General features: G+C 44.1%; 1 protein-coding gene across 1 annotated transcript in view; it reads left to right on the top strand.

Annotated features, from left to right (window-relative positions):
- Window positions 1-22,693, top strand: part of PLD5 (phospholipase D family member 5) — a 971,514-nt gene that overhangs the window by 682,892 nt on the left and 265,929 nt on the right. The window contains exon 7 of the mRNA XM_069236559.1: window positions 18,441-18,580. Within this exon, the coding sequence (XP_069092660.1) occupies window positions 18,441-18,580 (140 nt within the window). The remainder of the gene's footprint in view (window positions 1-18,440; window positions 18,581-22,693) is intronic.

A 22,693-nucleotide genomic window follows, 5' to 3' on the forward strand; every position in this document is an offset into this window, starting at 1 on the left:
AACCCCCTCCCCAAACTCTAATTCAGGACGTAAATTTTTAAATACTTTATTTAGTATGGGTAGGTTTTTTTTTCTGAGTCTGTCCTTTTCTATGCCACTTTTACCTATTACATTGCACTTTGACAGTTTCCTCATTAAGGGCCAGATGTAGCAAAGGTTTTTACCCATTCTGTGTCTATGGGAAGAAGTGTTCGTACATATGGCCCTAAATGTCAAATCTTCATACTTCTCTATTTGTGTTATCTAGCAGTTTTCTTTCATCCTTGCTTATTTTCCTTCAATATATTTTTGCCAATCTTATTCTCAGGAATGTAATTATTCACAGTTGATTCCTGACTGCCTACAGTCTTGTACATCATCAAGTCTAACTCCTCATGTTTCTTTCTTTTTTCTTTTGCTCTATTGCACCTGTGACATATTCTGTTTCTGTTCATATTCTTTAAATACATTTTATTTTTATTTTTCCCAGTTGTTTCATGACTATCTACAGTTTTATACATCACCTAGTAAATCACCTTATCTTTCTCTCTTTTTTCTTTTGATCTTTTGCAACAATGACGTATTCTGTTTCTGTTTATATTCTTTATTTCAATTGCTCTTCCCATCCACAATCAAGTAGTGACAATCTATCCTCTCTTTTCTCTGATATCATCACTCAAAGCAAGTTTCTATTAGATTGAAATTTTCTGTCTGTCATTAGAGCAATTCTTTTCCATCCTGCTCTGAATTTTCTCATCTGATTTGCTTTTGATTTCTTGCATTTTCCACTAATTTTGATATTCCACTCTAAATGTTTTACGACTATATGCCTTGATTCATTTTCCTTATAGTTTCTATCATTTGTCTTCAACTGCCGCTGTATTGCTTAGATGACTCTTATATCCATTGATTCATCTCATCCTCTTTGCTCTTATTCTAGATTTGATCCCCAAACCACCTTGGGCCAGATGTAGCAAAATAACATTTTGCGACTTTCAAATTGCGAGTACTAGCGATTCGCAATTTGCAACTCGCAAAATGTTATGCAGAAAGGTGTCTCAGACACCTTCTGCGAGTCGGTATGGGGTCGCAAAGACCCACCTCATTAATATTAATGAGGTGGGTCGCAAATTGCGGCCCCATAGCGAATATAGGCACTCGCAAACATGGAGGCCTGCTGTCTTCAGCAGACCTCCATGTTCGTGACTGCTTTCAATTAAGCAGTTTTTTTTTTTAAGTGTAGCCCGTTTTCCTTAAAGGAAAACGAGCTGCACTTTAAAAAAAAACGAAACCTTTAGTTTCGTTTTTTTTTCAGGGCAGGTAGTGGTCCCTTGGACCACTACCTAGCCTGAAAAAGTATTTGTGGGTCCTTTCACAAAGTGGAAGGGGTCCCATGGGGACCCCTTCCAATTTGCGAGTGGGTTACCATCCACTTGAAGTGGATGGTAACTGCGACACCATTTGCGACCGCATATGCGGTCGCAAATGGTATTGCATACCACTCAGAATCGCAAATAGGAAGGGACCACCCCTTCCTATTTGCGATTCTGGAATGCATATTGCGAGTCGGTCCTGACTCACAATATGCATTTCTGCATAGCAAAGAGGCATTTGCGCCTCGCAAACTGCGATTTTCGCCGTTTGCGAGGCGCAAATCCTTTGCTACATCTGGCCCCTTGTTCCTTATTCCATGTTCAGTATTTTTTTCTTGTCAGTTTTCGAATTAATTATCTCGCATCGGATGTCCATCTTGCTACTTTTCATCTCATTTGATCAATTCCTAATTCCACAGACTTGTCTTTTGAAAGTCCTTTTATATAATAGTAGCATATTTTTCAGTTTTAGGACTAGGTTACGGACAGCTTTATCCCTCTGTAGGCAGAGCGGTTGTTTCCAATACATAGTACATACTTAGGCCCATATTTATACTTTTTGACGCAAAACTGAGCCGGCGCAGTTTTGCGTCAAAAATATTAACGCCGGCTAACGCCATTTCTGTGTGCCGTGCGGGCGTCAAATTTATACTTTGACGCACAGTGGTGCAAACCACAGGTGTAAGTCTTTTTTTTTAAGCACACCGCAGCGTCACGTCGTAAAGGAAAACAACGTTAACCCAGCGGAAATGACTGTGGGTCGATTTACGACACCGCAAACCGGAAAAGCAGCTTTTTTTTATGCAATAGCATCAAAATTTCCCGCAAACACAGCCATTTCAGCAGAGGAGAGCCAAAATGGAGTCCAGATGCCTTTACAGACCCCAGGAAGATGACAACAGACCAGGAACCAGCCAAGAGGACCCACACAAGAACCAGAACAGGGAGAAGAAGAAAAGAAAGTGTTGCTTCAGTGCAGAGGAGCAGGAAATCCTGGTGAAAGAGGTGACAGAACACCAGCACCAACTGTTTGTCACCTCAAAGTTGCCAATCAGTAGGAGAGAGGCAATATGGCAACAAATTGTTGACAAGATTAACAGTGTGGCAGAAGTACGCAGAACAGTCATCGAGTGCAAGAAACGCTGGCATGACTGCAAGCGTAGGGCCAAGGAAAAGATGGTCAGGAACAGGAAGGCAGCACTGCAGACTGGAGGTGGGAGTCCAGCACACCAGGGGCCCCTGGACCATATGGAAGAGATGGTCGCAGCCGTCATCCCTGAGGAGATCGTCACAGGGATTCAAGGACAGGACAGCGCAGACTACCAGGAGACAACACACATGCAGGATAAGTCGCATGGGAATTAAAATGCACTAATGTCAACTACAACCGGGGGGGGGATACCGACTACAAAATGCATGGAAGTCATCATATACATGGAGTGGCATGGGTAAAGGGGTACGGCATGGGGGCATGGCCTGTACATAGAGAAGCTGGGGCACACCATAACACAACACCAACAACAGTACCATGGGGGTATGCTGCCATGCCAACGATGTAGCAAAGGTAAAGCCACGCCAGGAGGGAAGGGCACAACGTCAAACTGACATCCTGTGACACGTCAGCCACTATACCTCCTACATTAACTAGGGCCCAATTAACAACCTCTAGCCATACCGACAACTGGAATGTAACAGTGACAACAGTTGCCACTACCACCTCCACTGTGTGTGCAGCACAATTAGCCAATGGCAGTAACGTCCCCATGGATCATACACACCTAAATTAGTGGGTTGAGGATGACAACTTTAACAATCCCCTGAAACAAGACAAATGTTCCAGTCCTGTCAATTGTGAATGCCCATATTTGCTGCAAACATCAGCCAATGTCATCAGCATTAGGAGCTACACAGCATTAAGGTCACACCCATGCAGCATATGCCAGGGTCCATCCTGTGCCTGGGTCACAATGCAACATCCCAAATGTCATACTGCTCAGACAACAGCATTGAGGGGGAGGACACATGTAACTGTCACTGAAATACATCTGCACAGTCAGAGGAGGAAATAGGACACTGCTACGACTATCAGGGCAATCCAATGTCCACACATTCCCCAACATCAGCTGTACACATTACCAATGCTAACATCCATATCGTGCCATAACAATGCTATGCATAGGATACGCTACATTTCATCTACATATAAGTGGATGTGAAAGATCAGAGACTGGGGCAGGTCCAGATTGTTAAGTGTGCTGCTAGTGCCATCAGAGCACCCACAGCCAGTGAAATGTCTCACCATGAGAATGGATGTAGATGGAGGGTTGAGTAGGACAAGAAGATGGCAAATCACTATTTGGCCTAAACCAACACATAGAGGAGATGATGACGACAAGTCAAAAAACTTACCACAATACATGTGACATGCAGGCGGGGCATAGGCCTGGGAGAATGCCCATCTGAAAGACTGGAGCAATGAACAGGAAACAAGATCACAATGTGAAAACATCACAAGGCAGGCATGTCACATCACCAATGCCACTACACAGATACACTAATTGTACCCTATTTCATTGCAGAGGACGATGGATCTCCTGCGGATATTCCTGTCCAGGACTACCATGATGACATGGATGGCGAGCTGACAAACATCAGCCACCAGACCCTCCAAGATGTCCTTGGAACCCTCCAGACCCCACCTTCAGTCACAAGGAGGAGCACAGAACAAGCAGCCATCACAGAGGACCCACCCACTACCCCAATTGTAAGACCTGCCAGCTCCAATACAGCTGAGGACTCAAATGACACAGGCATCTGCTTTGAGAGAACTGTTGTCGGAGTACAGCGGGAGCTGGCCAAGGAGGTACGGGTGGGGATGCAAACTATGGCAGCAAGCCTAGAGGGGGTGCGTTCGTGCATGATGTCATCTGCAGATCAGGCAGCAGCCACGCAAGCGCTAACATCCATCCTGCAAGGACTACAACAAACTGTAAAGGAATTCACCACTGCAGTAAGGGAGTTGCCACAACACCTCGCACCCCAATCCTTCCACTGCATGCACGAATGGAATCATGACCCCCTCAGGGCCGACCTGGCTGCCTACCACCATGATGTGGCTGCTATTCTTAAGAACCAGCAGATCCTCCTTGCAGCAGTACTGCCCTTAAGACCTTCACAGGTAGCAGCGACCGGGATGTCTGACTCCACGTCTTCAAACACAGAGGTGTGTGTTGCCCCTTCACAACTACCACCACCAAGGACAGAGGAGGCAAAACACACATCAGAAGAAGAAGACATGGAACAGATCACCGTCACATGTAAAAGTACCCGGAAGCACTAGTCCCTACCACATGGCCACCTATTACCAAGGTCCAGCGCTTTGTAACATGCCAGTCTTGCAACAACTGTACTCAATGACTGTTCTGCAAAACACTGTATATCTTGTCAGCCTGCCTTCTGATTGTCTCTGCACTGTCTGACACATCACCCCAGCATGTCAAATGCATTTTCCTTTAGCACTTGTGTAGGATCACAATGGAAGATGTCACTAAAATGGACTCACAATCATGGACAATGTACATATAGCACTACAGCGCTTTTCAATAAATAGCACTTCCACAACCACTTTGTCTCTGTGTAATGTGACTCATCAACCGTGAAGTAGATCACTGAATTTTGCCTCCTGTCAAATATCATAGCTTGTCAGTACAACTGTCCAGATATAATGTAGGCTGATAACTATGCACAGTGGCCTGGATTCTACCATACTCTGCCCTTCCTGAGAGTAATATCTGATGAAAAGAGAAACCATACACCATAATGCTGTGTTGGACAGAATAGTGTTTCTTCAAGGGATATCTAAGCCATTAAATAGTGCCAGCAAAATGTTGCCTTCACACTTATAACATGGCCCACAAATCTAAGCAAACAGTCAACAAATTGCATAAATGAAGGTGTCTGAGTTAACATCCAAATAAGTAATCATGCTGAACAGTGTCACAAATGATCATTGTGAGTCATGAACATGATACTACAAGAGTGCTTACTACCACTCAGCTTATAAGAGTTTCCTTGAACATCACACTGCAGTCAGACATAACACAGTGTCCCCAATACCAAATCTGGAAGCCATGTATGTGACATTGAAAACATACTTATTGAAAAAAATATGTTGGGATCCATAGTAACTGTGATTGGTGGTTGCATTAAATGGTCTAATCCTTGCAAGGTAGCTTTGGGGTAGCTGCCAATGTTACAGCTAATTTGGGATTTGTTTGTAGCATAGGACACAAATTGTAATACAAAAGGAATCATGTACGCTCATGCCAAGGCCCTGATCTACAAGCATTTCACACATACTGTAAAGGGTTTACTACATATTTATTAAACTGTAAAAACAGAAGAGAAAACTTGGGGAAAAGCCTTACCTACCCTAATCTACCCTAACTACTCATTACCCACAACTGTCCCTAACTAACCTAAGCTAAACTTACTTATCACATGTAACAAAACGTTCTAAATATCAATTCCCCCCCCACCCTTATGAGACGGGACACATAGAGGACAACAGATACTAACCTAAACACATACTATCCTATACTAAACAAATATATATTTTTTTGTAATTTTTTATTTTAATATTTTTAATATATATATATATTTTTTTTTTCAAAACACACAAGAACCCCAACATTGCCCCCTACCCACCCACCCACACACTCAAAAAGAAACAGTAGAAATAATCAGGACCCCCCATCCCCCACCCACTAACACTAACTAAACTAGCAGCCTATGCTAACCTAACACTAAGCCCCCTAAACCCACAAAGTCTAAGAATAAGGAAAGAGGAGGGAGGGGAGGGAATCATGTCCATCAAAATGTCTATAGGTTGGCCCTCTGGAGGGTCCGCTTAATGGACCGCACCCGCCGGTTAATATGGCGGACATCCTGCCGCAGGCGACTTATTTTTCTCAGGATACGGTCCATTTTACGCTGCATGTCCACAAAAGCAGCAGGGTCAATAGCTGCAGCTGGGGTGGTCTGTGTGCCAGCTGAGGAGGTGTGGGGCCGTGTAGGGTCAATGTCTGTGGGCTGCCCTGCAGGTGGTCCTGTGCTAGGGCCTGGAGCACTTGCTGATGTTGTTGCCACAACGGTCACAGCTGTTGGTGGTGCCACCTGGGTGGTAGTGGTGGTGGTGCTGGTGGTGGCTGTGGTTGGCAAAGAAGGGCCACCCTGTGGGAATGCCCTCCAGGCTCTGGAGGCCCATTCGTTTCTGTATCTGTGGGCCATTCTTCGGTACCCCGACTCTACCTGCAGTATATGCTGGTACCGCATTGCCCGCCTTTGGAATTCCCGCACCTGGATGGGTGTCATATTTGCTGCTGTGAAGACAAATGAAAAAAATTACATCAGGAACTGCATTGTGTGAAATGGCACAAGAAGTAAATCAGACAGTACATCTACTGTACTTGTAACAGCTCATATCATCATACAGATCTTTGAATGTCCCTGAGGAAGTACATGGCAGGCCAGCCTGCAAAGGTCATATCACGCATAGCACATCCAAACCCTACAAGATGGGTAACAACTGGCATGTTTTGGCAGTTCTGCCAGTTGTCAGCTAAAAATCATGCAGCACATCCTCCACCAATGCCAGGGCTACAAATGTCATTGTACGGGATGAAAATCTAGGGCCACGTGATCTGCAAGTTGTAAATGGACTTGCTAGTATAGTACTTGTGCTAAACATGAGTGTGCATACTAGGTTCAGACAAAAGATTCACTGATTTACATGTCTGTGTACCAGACATGTATCATCAGTCCTAGGTACACTATTCACAAAACCATGCCTGTGTTTGAGGGTGGGGGGTGTAGAAACAACTAACAATTTCAAACAACATGGACACCCAGGAAGCTTATGAAAGCTGGACATGTGTTTGGCTCTACACACACACCACAGGTAAGGTGTATCTACAAATAGGAGACAGCAAATCCTAGACCAATCCCAGTGCCACCCCTGTCTGGTAATGCAGACCTTTGTCCACATCATATACTTCCAGTAAGCCATGACTTACAACTAACACAGAGATGTAAGAACACCCCTGGCCATGATTTGCATGCACACCTAGGCCATTGCACTCAAGTGCCACATACTCGTAGCACTACATGTGGAGCTACATGCTTCTAGAAAGTTCAACCTACAGTTTAATAAGTACATTAGTGAATAGGGAAGCAGACGTCTGTGGGTAAGCATTTTGCAGCCCCATTCTGGGAGAATGTGGGTCTGACAGGCTGACTAAATCACAGATTAGGTCCAGTGCGACTCTTGCTGATACAAGTGTTATCCACATGACTCATCCCCATTCACATTGCGGGGCCTACAGGACTCACCTAGAATCCTTAAATAAGACAATAGGATAAGCATTGGCCAACTCTAAAATGGCGATAAAATGAAATCCCACTCATGGAACAAGACAAATGATGGGCCAGAGCATCACACCTTGCTATGTGTTCAACACACAGGAGTCCATCACACATCACCAGCAAACACAACACATAACAGACATATCAACACTTACTGGAGTTGTCGGGGTCCTCGAATGAAGCCACCTCACCCACAGTGTAGGGTGCGGGTCCACCTGTAAGGCATGGAAGGGAGAAATGTGCTCAAAATCTGTGCACTGTCCAACAATTCCAAAGACAAATACTATGTGTAAGATTACATAAGTAAGTAAAACCACTCAGACATGATGATACTGCATCCGATATAGCACGGCTAACATGTACATACCATGGGTCTCCTGTTAAATTTACACACATGTCTGCACACATGCAGTGGCCCTAACTATCATGTGTTGGCAAACGTGCTCCTTCATTAGTGAGCAAACATAATAATGGAGTGTATTTGTCTCATCATGTGTATCCAAGAGAGACATCCAAAGCTACTTTCCTTGAGGAGTGCATTACCATTCAACCAGACATTGTGGCCATGACAAATTTATGGCACACAGGTACAATGTACAGAGGGGCAGGGACAGTTGTAATCCCTCATGTTGTTACAGTTTCTTCATTTGATGTGGCCCAGCTATGATGAGCTGCACCAACCATAGAGATAAGAACCCATGTGCATACCTTTGGCCAGCCATCCCTAAACAAAAGGTGGAACAACAAACACCAAATACCAGTCTAAGATGTTAGCTAAGGGCACCTTGCACTTTTTCCCTATGTCTCCAAATCCAGATCTGACATGTATCTGAAATGACGAAGGACCACAATAATCCCCAAGATATATAGAACTTCCGTGATCGCTTGCCTTACACACTCACCAGACACACATGAGACATTTGTTTGAGCCACATTGCTATCATCAATTGACGTGAAGCCTGCACTCATTTTCAGCATCATGTAATGTTTCGAAAGTCAGTCTAGCTGTTGCGTCGACAAATGTTGGTAATGATTTTGAAAATCTATACCTCACAGGCAAATGTGACCTATATATACATAATTGGCTCCTTATTTGTGTTGCTGTTTGACACAAAGGCGGCACCAACTTACATTAAGCAAAAGTATTCAGTAAGTTTGCAGAGCACTTGGTTCCTGACAGCTAGCAATTGTGGTCCTTAACATATTCCATCAATGACCCTGTATGTTTCCAAAGCATTCCACACACTCAACAACATTGCCGGCAGATATTGTACAAATCATCTGATGTCACTACAGAGCATTTAAACGTGCACATTTACATGATTTTTAGTCACCAACAGGGCCACCAATCACAATTCCCAGGTGGTCCAGCAGATCTTGCTCCCTGGAGATGGGGTCAGCCCAGCGGTGCTTCAGCTGGTGGTCATTCCTCGGGCTCTGATAGACGTGTTGCAAGTGATGCAAAACCTTTCCCTACCGGAGCCTCCGTGCCTCTGTGTGATACCCCTGTAACACCCGCCCACCTGCCTCAATCATAAGGGGGAGGCAATGGCACACCAGCCATATAAAACCCCCAAGCTCCTCCTCACCCATCTTGCCAAGATGTGGCCTACCCAACATCTTAGCACAAAAAAGGGTAATAGGGGATAAAGGAGAACAAAGGAGAATAGGGGGAAAGTAGAATAAGAATAACGTAAACGAAACAACTAAAAGAGCCAAACTATCCCCAAACAATCACTACCCACAACAGACTCCCAAAAACAACAAAGACAATACAATACTAGACAATAGTACACAATAAACACTCAGACAGGATACAACAACAATATTTTATTCACAAAATGACAAGTAATGGACCACACAGGGGACAAAAGCACAATTTCACTAGACAAAACTCTGAACACAGCCACACAGTCTAGAAGAATCACAGACTGCAAAGTGAAAGTACACCCACTGTACATAATCTGTAAACAGGATATCCTATTACATCACTTCCTGCATAAAATGGAGACGCATACATCTGTGCATCATATTTTTCGACGCACAGGGGTATAAATGAGGCCGCATCCATTTATTTGGAAATAGTCTAACACTTAATCAATTTTCAGGGCATAATGCATCGTTTTTCGGACATAAGCGTAATTTTTTGACAAGTATGCGTCAAAATTTCAGGGCATTAACTGGGTTTGGGTCATTTTAACATTTTAATGTAATGTTACATTTGTGACACAACTGAGATAGGCTGATTTCACCCACTGTGGACTTGACGGTGTATGGGCACATGTGAGACATCATACTGCTGCAGACCATGATCCTCTACTTCCTTAACATGATTTTCACTCTTGGCTGACGCACTAGATGGCCATATGTGTGGCCTACATACATGTATTGCACAAATTGGGCATGTTTGGCGTCAGGAGAGGATAGCAAGGTGACACACATAAGTACAATACCTCAATGCCTATGACTCAATGTGTGTGCATTGGCTACTAATGTAGTTGTTGACCCAGTGTGTGTGCATCACAAGATGCATTATTGAAAATATGTTTGTATGAATGTGAAGTCAATGTGTCCAAACCTTAGATGCAAGTCAGTGTGGAAATGAGAGAGGACATGTGTTAGTCATACATGTAGCAACATCCGTTGTGTGCACTTCCAAGAGTTTGGGTAACGTAGACACCACAAATAACAAAGCATGCACCTGATAGATGGCAGACGCTTGTTCATGTCAATGGTCCAAAAGTTGCCCATCACATGTCCTGGAAATTTGGAAACTGCTTCCTAGGCACTTGTTGGTGAACCCACCGTGAGTCAGGCACATGTACAGACTAAGGGGGTTATTACTACTTTGGAGGAGGTGTTAATCTGTTCCAAAAGTGACGGTAAAGTGACGGATATACAACCAGCCGTATTACGAGTCCATTATATCCTATGGAACTCGTAATACGGCTGGTGGTATATCCGTCACTTTACCGTCACTTTTGGGATGGATTAACACCTCCTCCAAAGTTGTAATAACCCCCTAAGTGGGTACCATGTTATTGACACGGAAAGCGAAAGGTGACCCACAACTGTAATTTCACCCCACAGTTGTGGTCATATGACTGAGCCACAACTCTCCTGTGGCAGTGGTGGACCAGCAGATGAGGCAGCACGTGGCCACATATTTCCAGTGATCAATTGCACAGAGGTGTCTGGTTCATGTGTGTGATCCAATGTTGATCCTGTATATTTTTAGGGGTCTATGTTGTCACAGTTACATCCAGGTCTCATCATGAGTCAGTGGCGGCTATTCCTGTATCTACTGAGTATCCTTCGGAGATCAATGGAAGTAAAGCCAATGAGGACATGGGAACCTACATGGGGAGGTTCCCACCCTGTCACTGCAGACTTGTTATGAGACTGTCAACAGGGCAACCTTGGTGTGCTGAGTGAGATCATATCTCAGGAGTCATGTTCCGGCAGGTGTCATTACAACATTTGTACACAGGTTGGCCTGTAAAGTTCCCACTGCATCTGGGAACATCATAGCCTCTGCGTTGATTAATCTTGCAGCTATTCAGCACGCACAGGCCATCAATATGTTGTGAGCAATCTGATTCAGCGTCTGAACTGTCAGGGTCCTAACATGTGTGGAATTTTCATGCACATTATCAGAGGTTGCTGGTTCTGCTGGAGGCACCATACCCAATCCCTGCATATGGCCCTGGTACATTATCACACTTAGTCGTTCATGCATACATGAGACCCAGACAAGGGATAGGCCATGATTTTGGTATTCGAAGACAATTGTACAATTATGGTGTAATTAAAAAGCAGATGATGCTATACAATGTAGTTTGGTATGCATTGAGGAAGCACCTGACAAAATACCCCCTGAGGAATGTGAGGTTTGGGAAAGCAAGTGTGGTACATATGTAGCCACAAGGAACCTTTAGGGTAACGCACAGACAGGTGCCAGTCAGGCTGACAGGATGCAGGGTCAATCAGGATCCAGCAATTTCACAAGGTACATACTCAGTGGTCTGACTTTCACTGGTCGGAGGAAGTGCAAGACAGTTGACATGGGAAATTGTGTTTGTCCTGTGTTTTGGAAGGTGACACATAAACCCAAGGGCTGTGTTAAACAGCTTATTTTCTAGCAATGCAGAACAGTGTATTCAACAAAATGGCAACTTCTATGCTGTTCCAAGCATCTGCAAGGGCAGTGCATGTTCAAATGGGTGGTCTGCATGGAGGTGCTCACAGGTGTGTGCTGCATCAGTTTATCACAAGTCCTGTAGGTGAGATTTGAGTTCAAATGGACAACAGTACCTTTCACATGGGAAGCAATCTACAGGTGATAACAGGGCTTAGAAACTACAAGCCAGTGTATTAATTGACCTGACGTCCATGCAGTCAGATGTACAATTACAGTGGCATACCATAGTTAAGGGTGAAGCACACTGGATTACTATTGTTATTCTGTTTGTGGAGAGGAGGGAATATCTGGGTACACATATTACAATTCCAGGGACCTCTTCAGACATGTGGGGTGAGACCAGGAGCATGGGTGTGTCAGGAGTTAGGAAATGGGCTGACATGTACATGGAATGTCATGTGCGCAATGCTTGTCAAAGGTGTGGCACTTGTGCTGTCTATATTCTGCTTATATGGAACTCTAGTCACAGATAGTCCTTGCAAAGATAGGTGATGTACGACTTACTGCTGTCAAGGGTCTGGTCATACATTCCTGTTACCAATGCTATGGAACATCCGCTGCCTCATGTATGAGGCATTTTTTTCCCTTATAGACTGATGGTGTCTTAGTTGTGTGCCATATGCTGCGATGAACCATGTTGCCAACATGTATGTGTGAAATAGGTGTGGTCCTCTGCTATTGCCCTTCAAAGGTGAAATGTACAGGATATATGTCATTTACAGTGTGTGTGTATGTGACTGTTGTGTAATACGCATCACAATAGCTTTGGAATGTTCTGTCTCCTGATCGGTATATCAGCAATGCTCCATGAGGCTACACTGTTATTCTGATAGCTAGAGATAAAGGTGAGGAAAAATGATTACCCAGACCATGATATTGTGATTATTATCGGTGTTTATTTACATATGTTGCTACGGTGGTGATGGCGATTTGTTTTAAAAGAAATTGTTCACAATATGTTGGCGCCTACGCAATCCAGCAGCTGTGTTTTGTTGTTCCCCCTCATGTTGCAGGCCAGCATCCTCTCTTTCAGCATTTGTGGCTCTGGTTCTAATAGGGGAATGTTCCTTCGTATACAAATGTTGTGCAGGATGGCACATGTTAAAATGATCTTACAGACCATTTCTGGTGAATATAGGAGGCTGCCACTAGTGATGTTGAGGCACCTGAATCTCGACTTGAGGATGCTGAAGGTCCTCTCCACTATGGTGCATGTCCTCCTATGTGCCTCATTGTGGGCACGCTCTGCTGCAGTGCTTTGGTTGCCAAATGGTGTCATAATCCATGGCTGGATCCCATACCCCTGATCAGCTGAAAAAGAAAATGATTGGGATCATGTTGATGTAGCTTGCCCCATTAATGTCACCTTGCATGGCAGTAGTTGTCTTGTGTTGTCTGTGACTCTTTTGTGTTATTGTGTTTCTTCATAGGCTTCTAGGATGTACCGTCTGCATTGGGTTGTTTCCTTGGCTTCACGAGTGTTTGGCTGCTGACCGGTTGTCAGCAGTATGTTTTGGGATTTGCAGTACAGTGTGCACTCCTTAGCATTGTGACTTGTGAAACAGGTGTCCCTGTGTCTTCACTAGGGGTGAGATAATAGTTCCATACACAGATTCAAACTGACAGTGATGGTAACACGTTAGCTTATATGTACCCTGGACATCCCATACCTTTAGACATATGCAATGGATTAATTTAAAAATCAGTGAGGCGCTTACATTTTGCAAGGTGACAATTAGCCAAACCTCTCCATACGTTGTGATCACTGACGTCTTAACATTAGACTGTACACTAATTTCAGATGTGTGACAGGTTCACTGCAGACCTATCAAACATGGCTAGCGGTGTGACAACCTCAGTGTGTTCCTGTCCACATGTTGCTGTTGTGGTGTATGTGTTGTGTGTCCTAGAGGGTTGCTGTGCAGTGTGCATATAAGTAGGTTTCCGTACTTACCAACAAGTAGTCCATTGCCATATCGTCCATCCTGGAAGTGTTGATTGATGGTAGAGTGATGGAAGATGAATGAGTCATGGACACTCCCAGGATACTTTGCCACGATGTTGGTGATCAATCCTTGGTGATCGACAATAGCCTGCACATTGATGGAGTGTGTGTGCTTCCTGTTGCGGTAGAGGTGTTCAGTTGCAGCAGGTGGCACAAGGCGTACATGTGTGCAGTCAATGGCACCAAGGACGTGTGGGAATCCATTAATGAGGTAAAACCCCTGTTTTGTCTCCTGCTGCTTCTGCTGTGTGTTTGGGAAGCAGATGTGGTGGGGTGTGAGTCCAATGATGGCATCCATTACTTTGGGCAAGAAGGCAGAGAATGATGGCTGTGATATCCTGGCAACCAGGGCGCCAGTGCTTAGAAAGGAGCCAATTGCCAACATGTGAAGTACAGCTAGCAGCTTGGTTTCTGTTGGGATGGTGCGCGGTGTCAGCAAGGTGGGTGCCAACTGTGGCTCTATGTTGCGCAGCAGCTGCTGAATGGCCTGCCAATTCAACCTTACATATGGATGATGTCATGTTCCTTGAGGCCATGAAGGGTTGTCCTGGTGCAGAATATCCTCTCCTGCCTTCTGCGCTGCCTTTGGGGTCCCTGCTGGTGTTGTGGTAGCTGCTGTTGTTGTTGCTGGGCTCTGCGTCTGCGTGCATGCTGGATGAGAAGCACCTCCATGTCTCCCTTTTACTGCTCTGCTGTTGATTCTGTGTGTTCTGATTAAATACAGGTGTGTTTGCCCCATTTTAACACCTGCCGTGACCCAGGCGTTAATTTTTGACGCAAATCAGGCTGTGCGTCATTTTCCGACTCCGCCTCCCAGCTGTGCGGGATTTTTGCCCAGAAGCATAAATACGACGCACGGCCGGTTATGTCTTTTTTTGGACGGGAACGCCTACCTTGCATATGATTAACGCAAGGCAGTTTCCCGCATCCAGAAAATGACGCACACGGCAGGATTTTGGCATCCGGGGACTCGGGGGCAAGGTTTGCGCCGATTGTGCGTCAACATTTTTGATGCCCATTCGGCGCAGACGGAGTATAAATATGTCCCTTAGAGTGGACTGGGGTCAGTTCCTTGTTCATGAGTGGATGGTTTTGTTATCTGCCTCAGCTGTCCACCCCTGATTTGATGACTTTCGTCTCTATACTGTGTTTGTAACACCCAGGAGCATTTCGGTCGCACAGTGTTCTGTTAAAATAAGTTGTATTCTTCCACTGCATTCTGAAAGGAACTTCTTTTTTGATTCTAGAATTAGCACACCAGGGGAGTGCAGATGTTTCCTAGCTCCCGCTCCCCCTACTGCATGCTTGTTTTTAACCACCCTCCCCCCGCTCACTAATGCTGCCCATCCAATCCGCATCCTGATGTTGTGTAAAAATTAATACTATTTTTACATTTTATTTAAGTCAGACATACTCTCAGTCCATCCAACCTCTCCTCGATGCTGCCCACCTTTTTCCTCATTAAGCTTCCTATGCTAAGATTTGTTTTTTGTTACAAGGTACCCTCAACCTCCTGCAAGATTCTGCCAGGCAACTCACACTCTTTATTGCGCTTCACATGCACTTCTTTTGTGTTCTTTTCTTTTCAATTTACCATTCTAATATGAGCATTTGTCATGTTAGAATATTATATCAAAAATGTCCACCTGAGTCATATGTCATGCATCAAAACACATACATGCCGATCCATGATGAAACTGTATGCCTTGGCCACCATCTTAGAATTGGTTTTCTTTATAAGGAAACCTTGTCAGTCGCGCACGTGTTTGTGTCTCACACTCACACGTTATTACAAAAAAAAACATTGGTAAAGGTAATAGCACAGGCTTTTGGAACCAAAACCTTTTGACTTTGCCAATCGTTTGTTGTCATTTGTCCTGATTTTATGCTTACCACCTCAATGTTTATACCTCTCATAATGCAATTATTAGTAAGTAAGGGCTAGATGTACGAAAACATGGGTTTGCGACTCGCAAATTGCGAGTCTGAGCGCCTCGCAATTTGCGAGTCGCAAACCCATATGCAGGATGGTGTCCCAGACACCATCTGTGAATCGCAAGGGGGTCGCAAAGACCCACCTCATTAATATTAATGAGGTGGGTCGCAATTTGCGACCCCCTTGCGATTTGCTGCACTCACAGGGATGGTGGCCTGCTGGAGACAGCAGACCACCATGTCTGTGACTGCTTTTTAATAAAGCAGTTTTTTTTTGTATTGCAGTCCGTTTTCCTTAAAGGAAAACGAGTTGCAATACACTCGAGAAAATTAAACTTTTTTGTTTCATTTTTTCAGAGCAGGCAGTGGTCGACAGGACCACTGCCTGCTCTGAAAAAATGTTTTTAGAGCCATTCACAAAGGGGAAGGGGTCCCCAAGGGATGGGTTAGCACCCATTTGAAATGGGTGCTAACTGCAAATTGCTTTGCGACCGCGTTCGCGGTCACAAAGCAATTCTACATCACGATGCGAATCACAAACAGGAAGGGGAACACCCCTTCCTATTTGCGAGTCGCATTACCATTTTGCGAGTCGGTAACCAGGTTACCGACTCGCAAAATGTGAATGAGCAACGCGATGCGCGTTTTGCATGGCGCAAACAGCTAAATCCGCTGTTTGCACCATGCAAAATGCTTTCCCCGAATGCTGGAAACACGCCGAAGTCAACGCCCTCCTATGGCTGACCCGAGCGACCTGAAAAACTTCCGCCCCATCTCTCTCCTGCCTTTCCCAGCCAAGGTAATAGAGAAGACCGTCAACAAACAGCTGACCTCCTTCCTGGAAAACAACAACGTGCTCGACCCTTCACAAACCGGATTCCGAACCAACCACAGCACGGAAACTGCCCTCATCTCAGTCACAGACGACATCAGAACCCTGATGGACAACGGTGAAACAGTCGCCCTCATCCTCCTCGACCTCTCGGCGGCCTTCGACACCGTCTGTCACCGCACCCTAATCACCCGCCTCCGCTCCACTGGGATCCAAGGCCAGGCCCTGGACTGGATCGCCTCCTTCCTCTCAAACCGTTCCCAAAGAGTTTACCTCCCACCGTTTCGCTCAGACCCCACCGTGATCATCTGCGGCGTACCTCAAGGCTCATCGCTCAGCCCGACACTCTTCAATGTCTACATGAGCCCCCTCGCCAACATGGTACGCAAGCACGACATCATCATCACCTCCTACGCCGACGACACCCAACTTATACTCTCCCTCACCCAGGACCCCGCCAGCGCCAAGACCAACCTACAAGAGGGTATGAAGGACGTCGCAGATTGGATGAGGCTCAGCCGCCTAAAGCTGAACTCTGACAAATCGGAAGTCCTCATCCTCGGCAACACCCCGTCCGCCTGCGATGACTCCTGGTGGCCCACGGCCCTCGGCACCGCACCGACCCCCACAGACCACGCCCGCAACCTCGGCTTCATCTTGGACCCCCTTCTCACCATGACCAAGCAAGTCAACGCTGTGTCCTCCGCCTGCTTCCTCACCCTCCGCATGCTCCGCAAGATCTTCCGCTGGATCCCCGCTGACACTAGAAAAACCGTGACCCATGCCCTCGTCACGAGGCCTGGACTACGGCAACACCCTCTACGCGGGGACCACCACCAAACTCCAAAATCGCCTGCAACGCATTCAAAACGCCTCGGCCCGCCTCATCCTCGACGTACCCCGCAACAGCCACATCTCTGCACACCTGAGACACCTGCATTGGCTCCCAGTCAGCAAAAGGATCACCTTTCGACTCCTCACCCACGCACACAAAGCCCTCCACACCAAGGGACCGGAATACCTCAACCGACGCCTCAGCTTCTACGTCCCCACCCGCCTCCTCCGTTCCTCTGGCCTTGCGCTCGCTGCCGTCCCTCGCATCTCCACGCTCCACGGCGGGTGGGAGGTCTTTCTCCTTCCTGGCATCCAAGACCTGGAACTCCCTCCCCACCAGCCTCAGGACCACCCAGGACCACTCCGCATTCCGGAGACTCCTAAAAACCTGGCTTTTCGAGCAGCAGTAACCCCCCCCTTTCCCCTAGCGCCTTGAGACCCGCACGGGTGAGTAGCGCGCTTTATAAATGTTAATGATTTGATTTGATTTGATTTGATTTGATTTGATTTGTACATCTGGCTATTCATAGAAGAAGAGTATTTTTTCCAAAGACAGTTTTATCTTTTTTAAACAAACATTCATACTGGAAGTTGGCATCCAGAATACGAACATTGGGCTAGAACTGCAAACATGGTGCATGTCATTATATTTTAATACACAAAAGAAAACCTCACATATTTTATTGCAGGTAAATGATATACCGTACTGTGATATCAGTGCTGTATATAGCATGTTGCATACTAATTATTTCACTTTTTTGATGTTTGGAAAATAACTTCAGTGTTAAATCTGTTAAATAAAAATCAGAATTAAACATTTAAAAAATGACTGGCTTATTTTGAATTTTGTTTTCACAGAATTCTCCCAAATCATTTTGCCCTACTGACAGAGTCACAGACGTGGATGCTATATTCAGTGTTATTGATGATGCACAGCGCTTCATATATGTATCTGTCATGGATTACATGCCACTTGTTGTCAATAACAACATGACAAGGTTTGTGGTGGCTACAGTTTAAACAATCTCTACTTGTGAATATGTTCACATTTCATTACAACTTGTATTTACTTTTATAAACGTACTTGCCAAATTGTTACCTGGGATGCATGATGTATGGACTGAGGATCAAAATTGTTTCCTAATGTTCAGTGATTGATTTTGTATTTTAAGCAACGCCCAGCATGAGTGAAATACTGAGAAACAAAACAACTAAGAGCAGATGTTTAATTCTTTGTATTTTCTACATTTCTTATATAAAAGAAATATAATGAATGGCTCCGCAGTCAGATATTTTACAAGGGCTGTTAAATGTACTAACATATATGGACGTTATTTGATGCTGGATGGCCTTGCTATCCATGAAGGGTCATGAATACATGTGTAGACCTCTAAGAGCCATGCGCAGACTTCTAAGATCCATGTTTACTTTCTGAAGAATCCACTTACCCTTACCTTACAAACAAGTAAAATGTCAAAAAAGAGGATACAAGTTTCAAGTAATCTATTTGTTAAGGGGTGCTAATGCCTCGTGGGCTCCCCATACTGGTTCACTGAATTAGCACCCGTTGTGAAAATATCAAAAAGTTAAGCCATGATCCATTCATGGTAGCTGCACCATGCCAGAAGCCAAAAAAGAAGCAGTGGATCCAGTATACTGCACTAATGGAAATATTGTTCATGAAAAGTCACTTTCCATTAGGGCTGTGTACTGGATCCAACTCTCCATTCACAGTAGGGGGAAAGTAAGCTAAAGTGCAAAATAAAACTAAAGCGGTGGGCTGAGCCTGAGCCCAATGTTACAGGTCACTCCAGCACATTGGTGGAACAGTAGCTAGTATCAACTGAGTGGGCCTAAATGGGTTGCTATTGTCCAAAAAGAAAAATATTGGCCCCTCTCATTCTGGATGCTAGTATGGTCCTATAGCCCAGTGCAGCAAGCAGTTCTGACCATTGTAAATCGAACAGTTGTACAGTACCAAAATGGTACATTTTGATTGGATGCTATCTGGTTGATATCTTCTGGTGTGAGTCATAGCCAAAAGCTGAAATGAGCACCATCATCATCACAGCTCAAATATCACTGGCTTGTTTCCTCAGCATCCCTCTATGAAGGTCTCGGAACTCTAATAATGAATTAGTGTCCTGACTGAGCTCACACATTGTGTCAGTACTGGAAGATAAGATCCTAGACATATTCATTTTAGAATCTTTCATTTACTTCTCGAACTAGCTGAATATTTACAAACGTTCCTGTTTTCTGTGTTTCTGTACTTTCAGGAAATAAAGAAGGCTCAAAAATATTTTTAACATTCCACAAATTAGATATATAAATATGTGTTTTAAGTCTGTGGAAACTTTTTTTAAATGTGCAATCCTTTAAAAGTTTCTTCCACGTTTAAAACAGATGGCTCATTGTTCAATAAAGCACATACAGGAGGGAGTTGTTTTTAGAAATTGATTATGTGTCATATAATTAATTAATAATATTTTCCTCTGCTGGTATTAATTTTTGGGGAAAGTAGTATTAGATAAAAATAAAACATAATCCGAAGAGACACAAAAAAGACATATTCACCAATCATTAAAAAGATTCCAAATTGCAAATACTGTCACTATACATTTATGAATCAAAAATTTGATTGTTTTAAGTGATGCGATTGCAAGTTAGTATGCACAGTATCCGTTACCAGGAGATTATAAAACTTTTAGATCTAAGGAAGGTGGAATAAAGTTTTCAAGTCACTGAATTGTGTCAGCATTTCTTTTTATAAACATTCCTGCACTTTACAAATATACATGAAATATTTGATTCAGAATTCTATGGAGACCAAATTGGTGAACTAGAATCTTTCTCAATGACTGATGAATGTCTCTTTTGTGTCTCTTCCGATTAAATTTTATATTGTATAATTTGTGTTCATATGTATATTTATTTATATTATTAATAATAAAATTGAATATTTTGCATAAATTGTTTAGGAGAATTATTTGCACAGGATTACACATGTATATTGATTTCTTGAGTATTGTCATTGGCTTGTGCATGCATGCCCACCTTTTTATAAATACCCACTATGAGTCTATTGATTCAAGCATTAAATCAATCCACTTCCAGTTCCTCCTATCGGTAATCAATTGATAAATGCTCTTCCACTAGCCTCTTCTTCATTATGAAGATCAACACGATCAGGGCCCACATCAGCAACACTAAAGAAAGAAGTTACTTAACTGCATTATTTGTTTGCAGTTTGCAGTGCCATAGACTTCACTGCCATGCACTCTCCTACCATCCAGTACCAGAACAGGAACACCTCAACCCGTCCGCCCTGAAGATCCTCATTCACCCCAAGTGCACCACGACTACATCCCCAAATCCTGCAAAGCACAAGAATGTGACCTATACCGTAGATTCAACGAGTTCCCTCCTTTTGATATTCAGAAAGACATTGGGGCATGTTTATACACTGTTTACGCTGGATTTGCGTAATTTCTTTTAACACAAATCCAGTGCAAACTTAACTCCATACTTATATTTTGGTGCTAGACATGTCTACCTGCAGAAAACTAACTTGCATCAATGAGATGCAAGGTAGGCGTTCCCGGGCAAAAAATGACTCTAAGGCCCTAGTGCCTTATTTATCCTCCCATGCACAAATCATGCACGGGAGGAGAAGGGCCTTAAATAATGGCGCTAAGCCTGCTTAGTACCATTATTTAGTGCCTGGGTATGGGCAGGCTTTTGGGGACCTGTGAGCCTTTTTTCCATGGTCAGAGACCATGTAAGTAGCCCACAGGTGCCCTTCCCTACCGCCAGGGACACCCCCACCCACCCACACCTGGAGGACACCTAAGGATGGGGGGACCAATCCCAGGTAAGTCCAGGTAAGTATTTTTAATTTTTTTCAAAGCAAAGTGCCATGGCTACATGGCACTATGACCAATGGCCATGCCAGGGGACATAAGTCCCCTGGCATGGTCATTGGGCGGGTGGGCAAGTCTCCTGTCTTGACTGAGACAGGAGTCATGTCCATGGGGTTTTAACGTCAAAATAATGATGTTAGTCTGGGCAGAGAATTTTTTCAGCCTCTGATGCTAAACCCCCTGTCCTCCCTATGCCTCCGGCACCCGGCTACTGTCCTTTTCTATGACGCTAGCCGGACCTTACCGCCAGCTAGTGTCAGACCATAAATATGATGCCTGGCCGGCGTCTTGTTATGGTGCTAGCCAGTGGAAAACATTTTGACGCTGAACTGCGTTCACTCAGTTCCGTGTCAAAAAGTATAAATATGGGCCATTGTGATAAATGACCGGGAGGCAGGAATGAAGTACAACACTACAAGTTTTAAAGTGAAGTTTAGAAGTAAGTAACTATTTTTATTTGCAGCATGTGTTGTGTATAAACTGAATTTAGTACAAATGGTATTAAAAAGTGTTTAGAGACTCTTTTTTCAGCCTGACATCTGGTCTAGCTTGCATGTCAAGACAGAAGTGTTCTGATGTGTAAACTGACAAAAATGTTGCAGATTTGCAAATGTCTGGTATGTTTCCTCAAACTCCATAGTAGCTCCCTCCTTATAAGTGATGGGTCTTCATGGGGTGCTATGGAGTGTGTGTTTTGAATTCACATAACAGACTAATGGTTTTACAATCCTGCTTGCAATTCCCACTTTTGAAACAGAGCTACCTACATGGAACTGAGCAAAAAAGTTGCAAAAAGACTTTAGTGTTTAAAACAGGGCACGTGTACCATGGTATTTCATAAAAGCCCATCTACTATCCTCTGAATGAATGTAGTGAACACTCAGGAAATATTGTGAATTGGTACACATTTTAATCATCACAATGGATTATTCCATATGGAAACAAAAGTTAAAAATGGATGGGTGCATAAATGCGTTACTATGCACCCTGTTACATTTTACAAGTAAATGACAGTGTGGTTGCATGTAGGGTGTTGCAACAATAAGAATCTGCATAAGTAAAATGATCATGCAAAGATTAAATTACATTTTTATTTGTCAACTCTTTTGGGTGCCTGATCACATATTTTGACAGAAATGTTTGTGAAACTATTAGTCTTAAACATTGTATACGTCTAATGAAAAACCT

The sequence above is a fragment of the Pleurodeles waltl genome, chromosome 5 (genome assembly GCF_031143425.1).
Source record: "Pleurodeles waltl isolate 20211129_DDA chromosome 5, aPleWal1.hap1.20221129, whole genome shotgun sequence".
NCBI classification, from domain to species: domain Eukaryota; kingdom Metazoa; phylum Chordata; class Amphibia; order Caudata; family Salamandridae; genus Pleurodeles; species Pleurodeles waltl.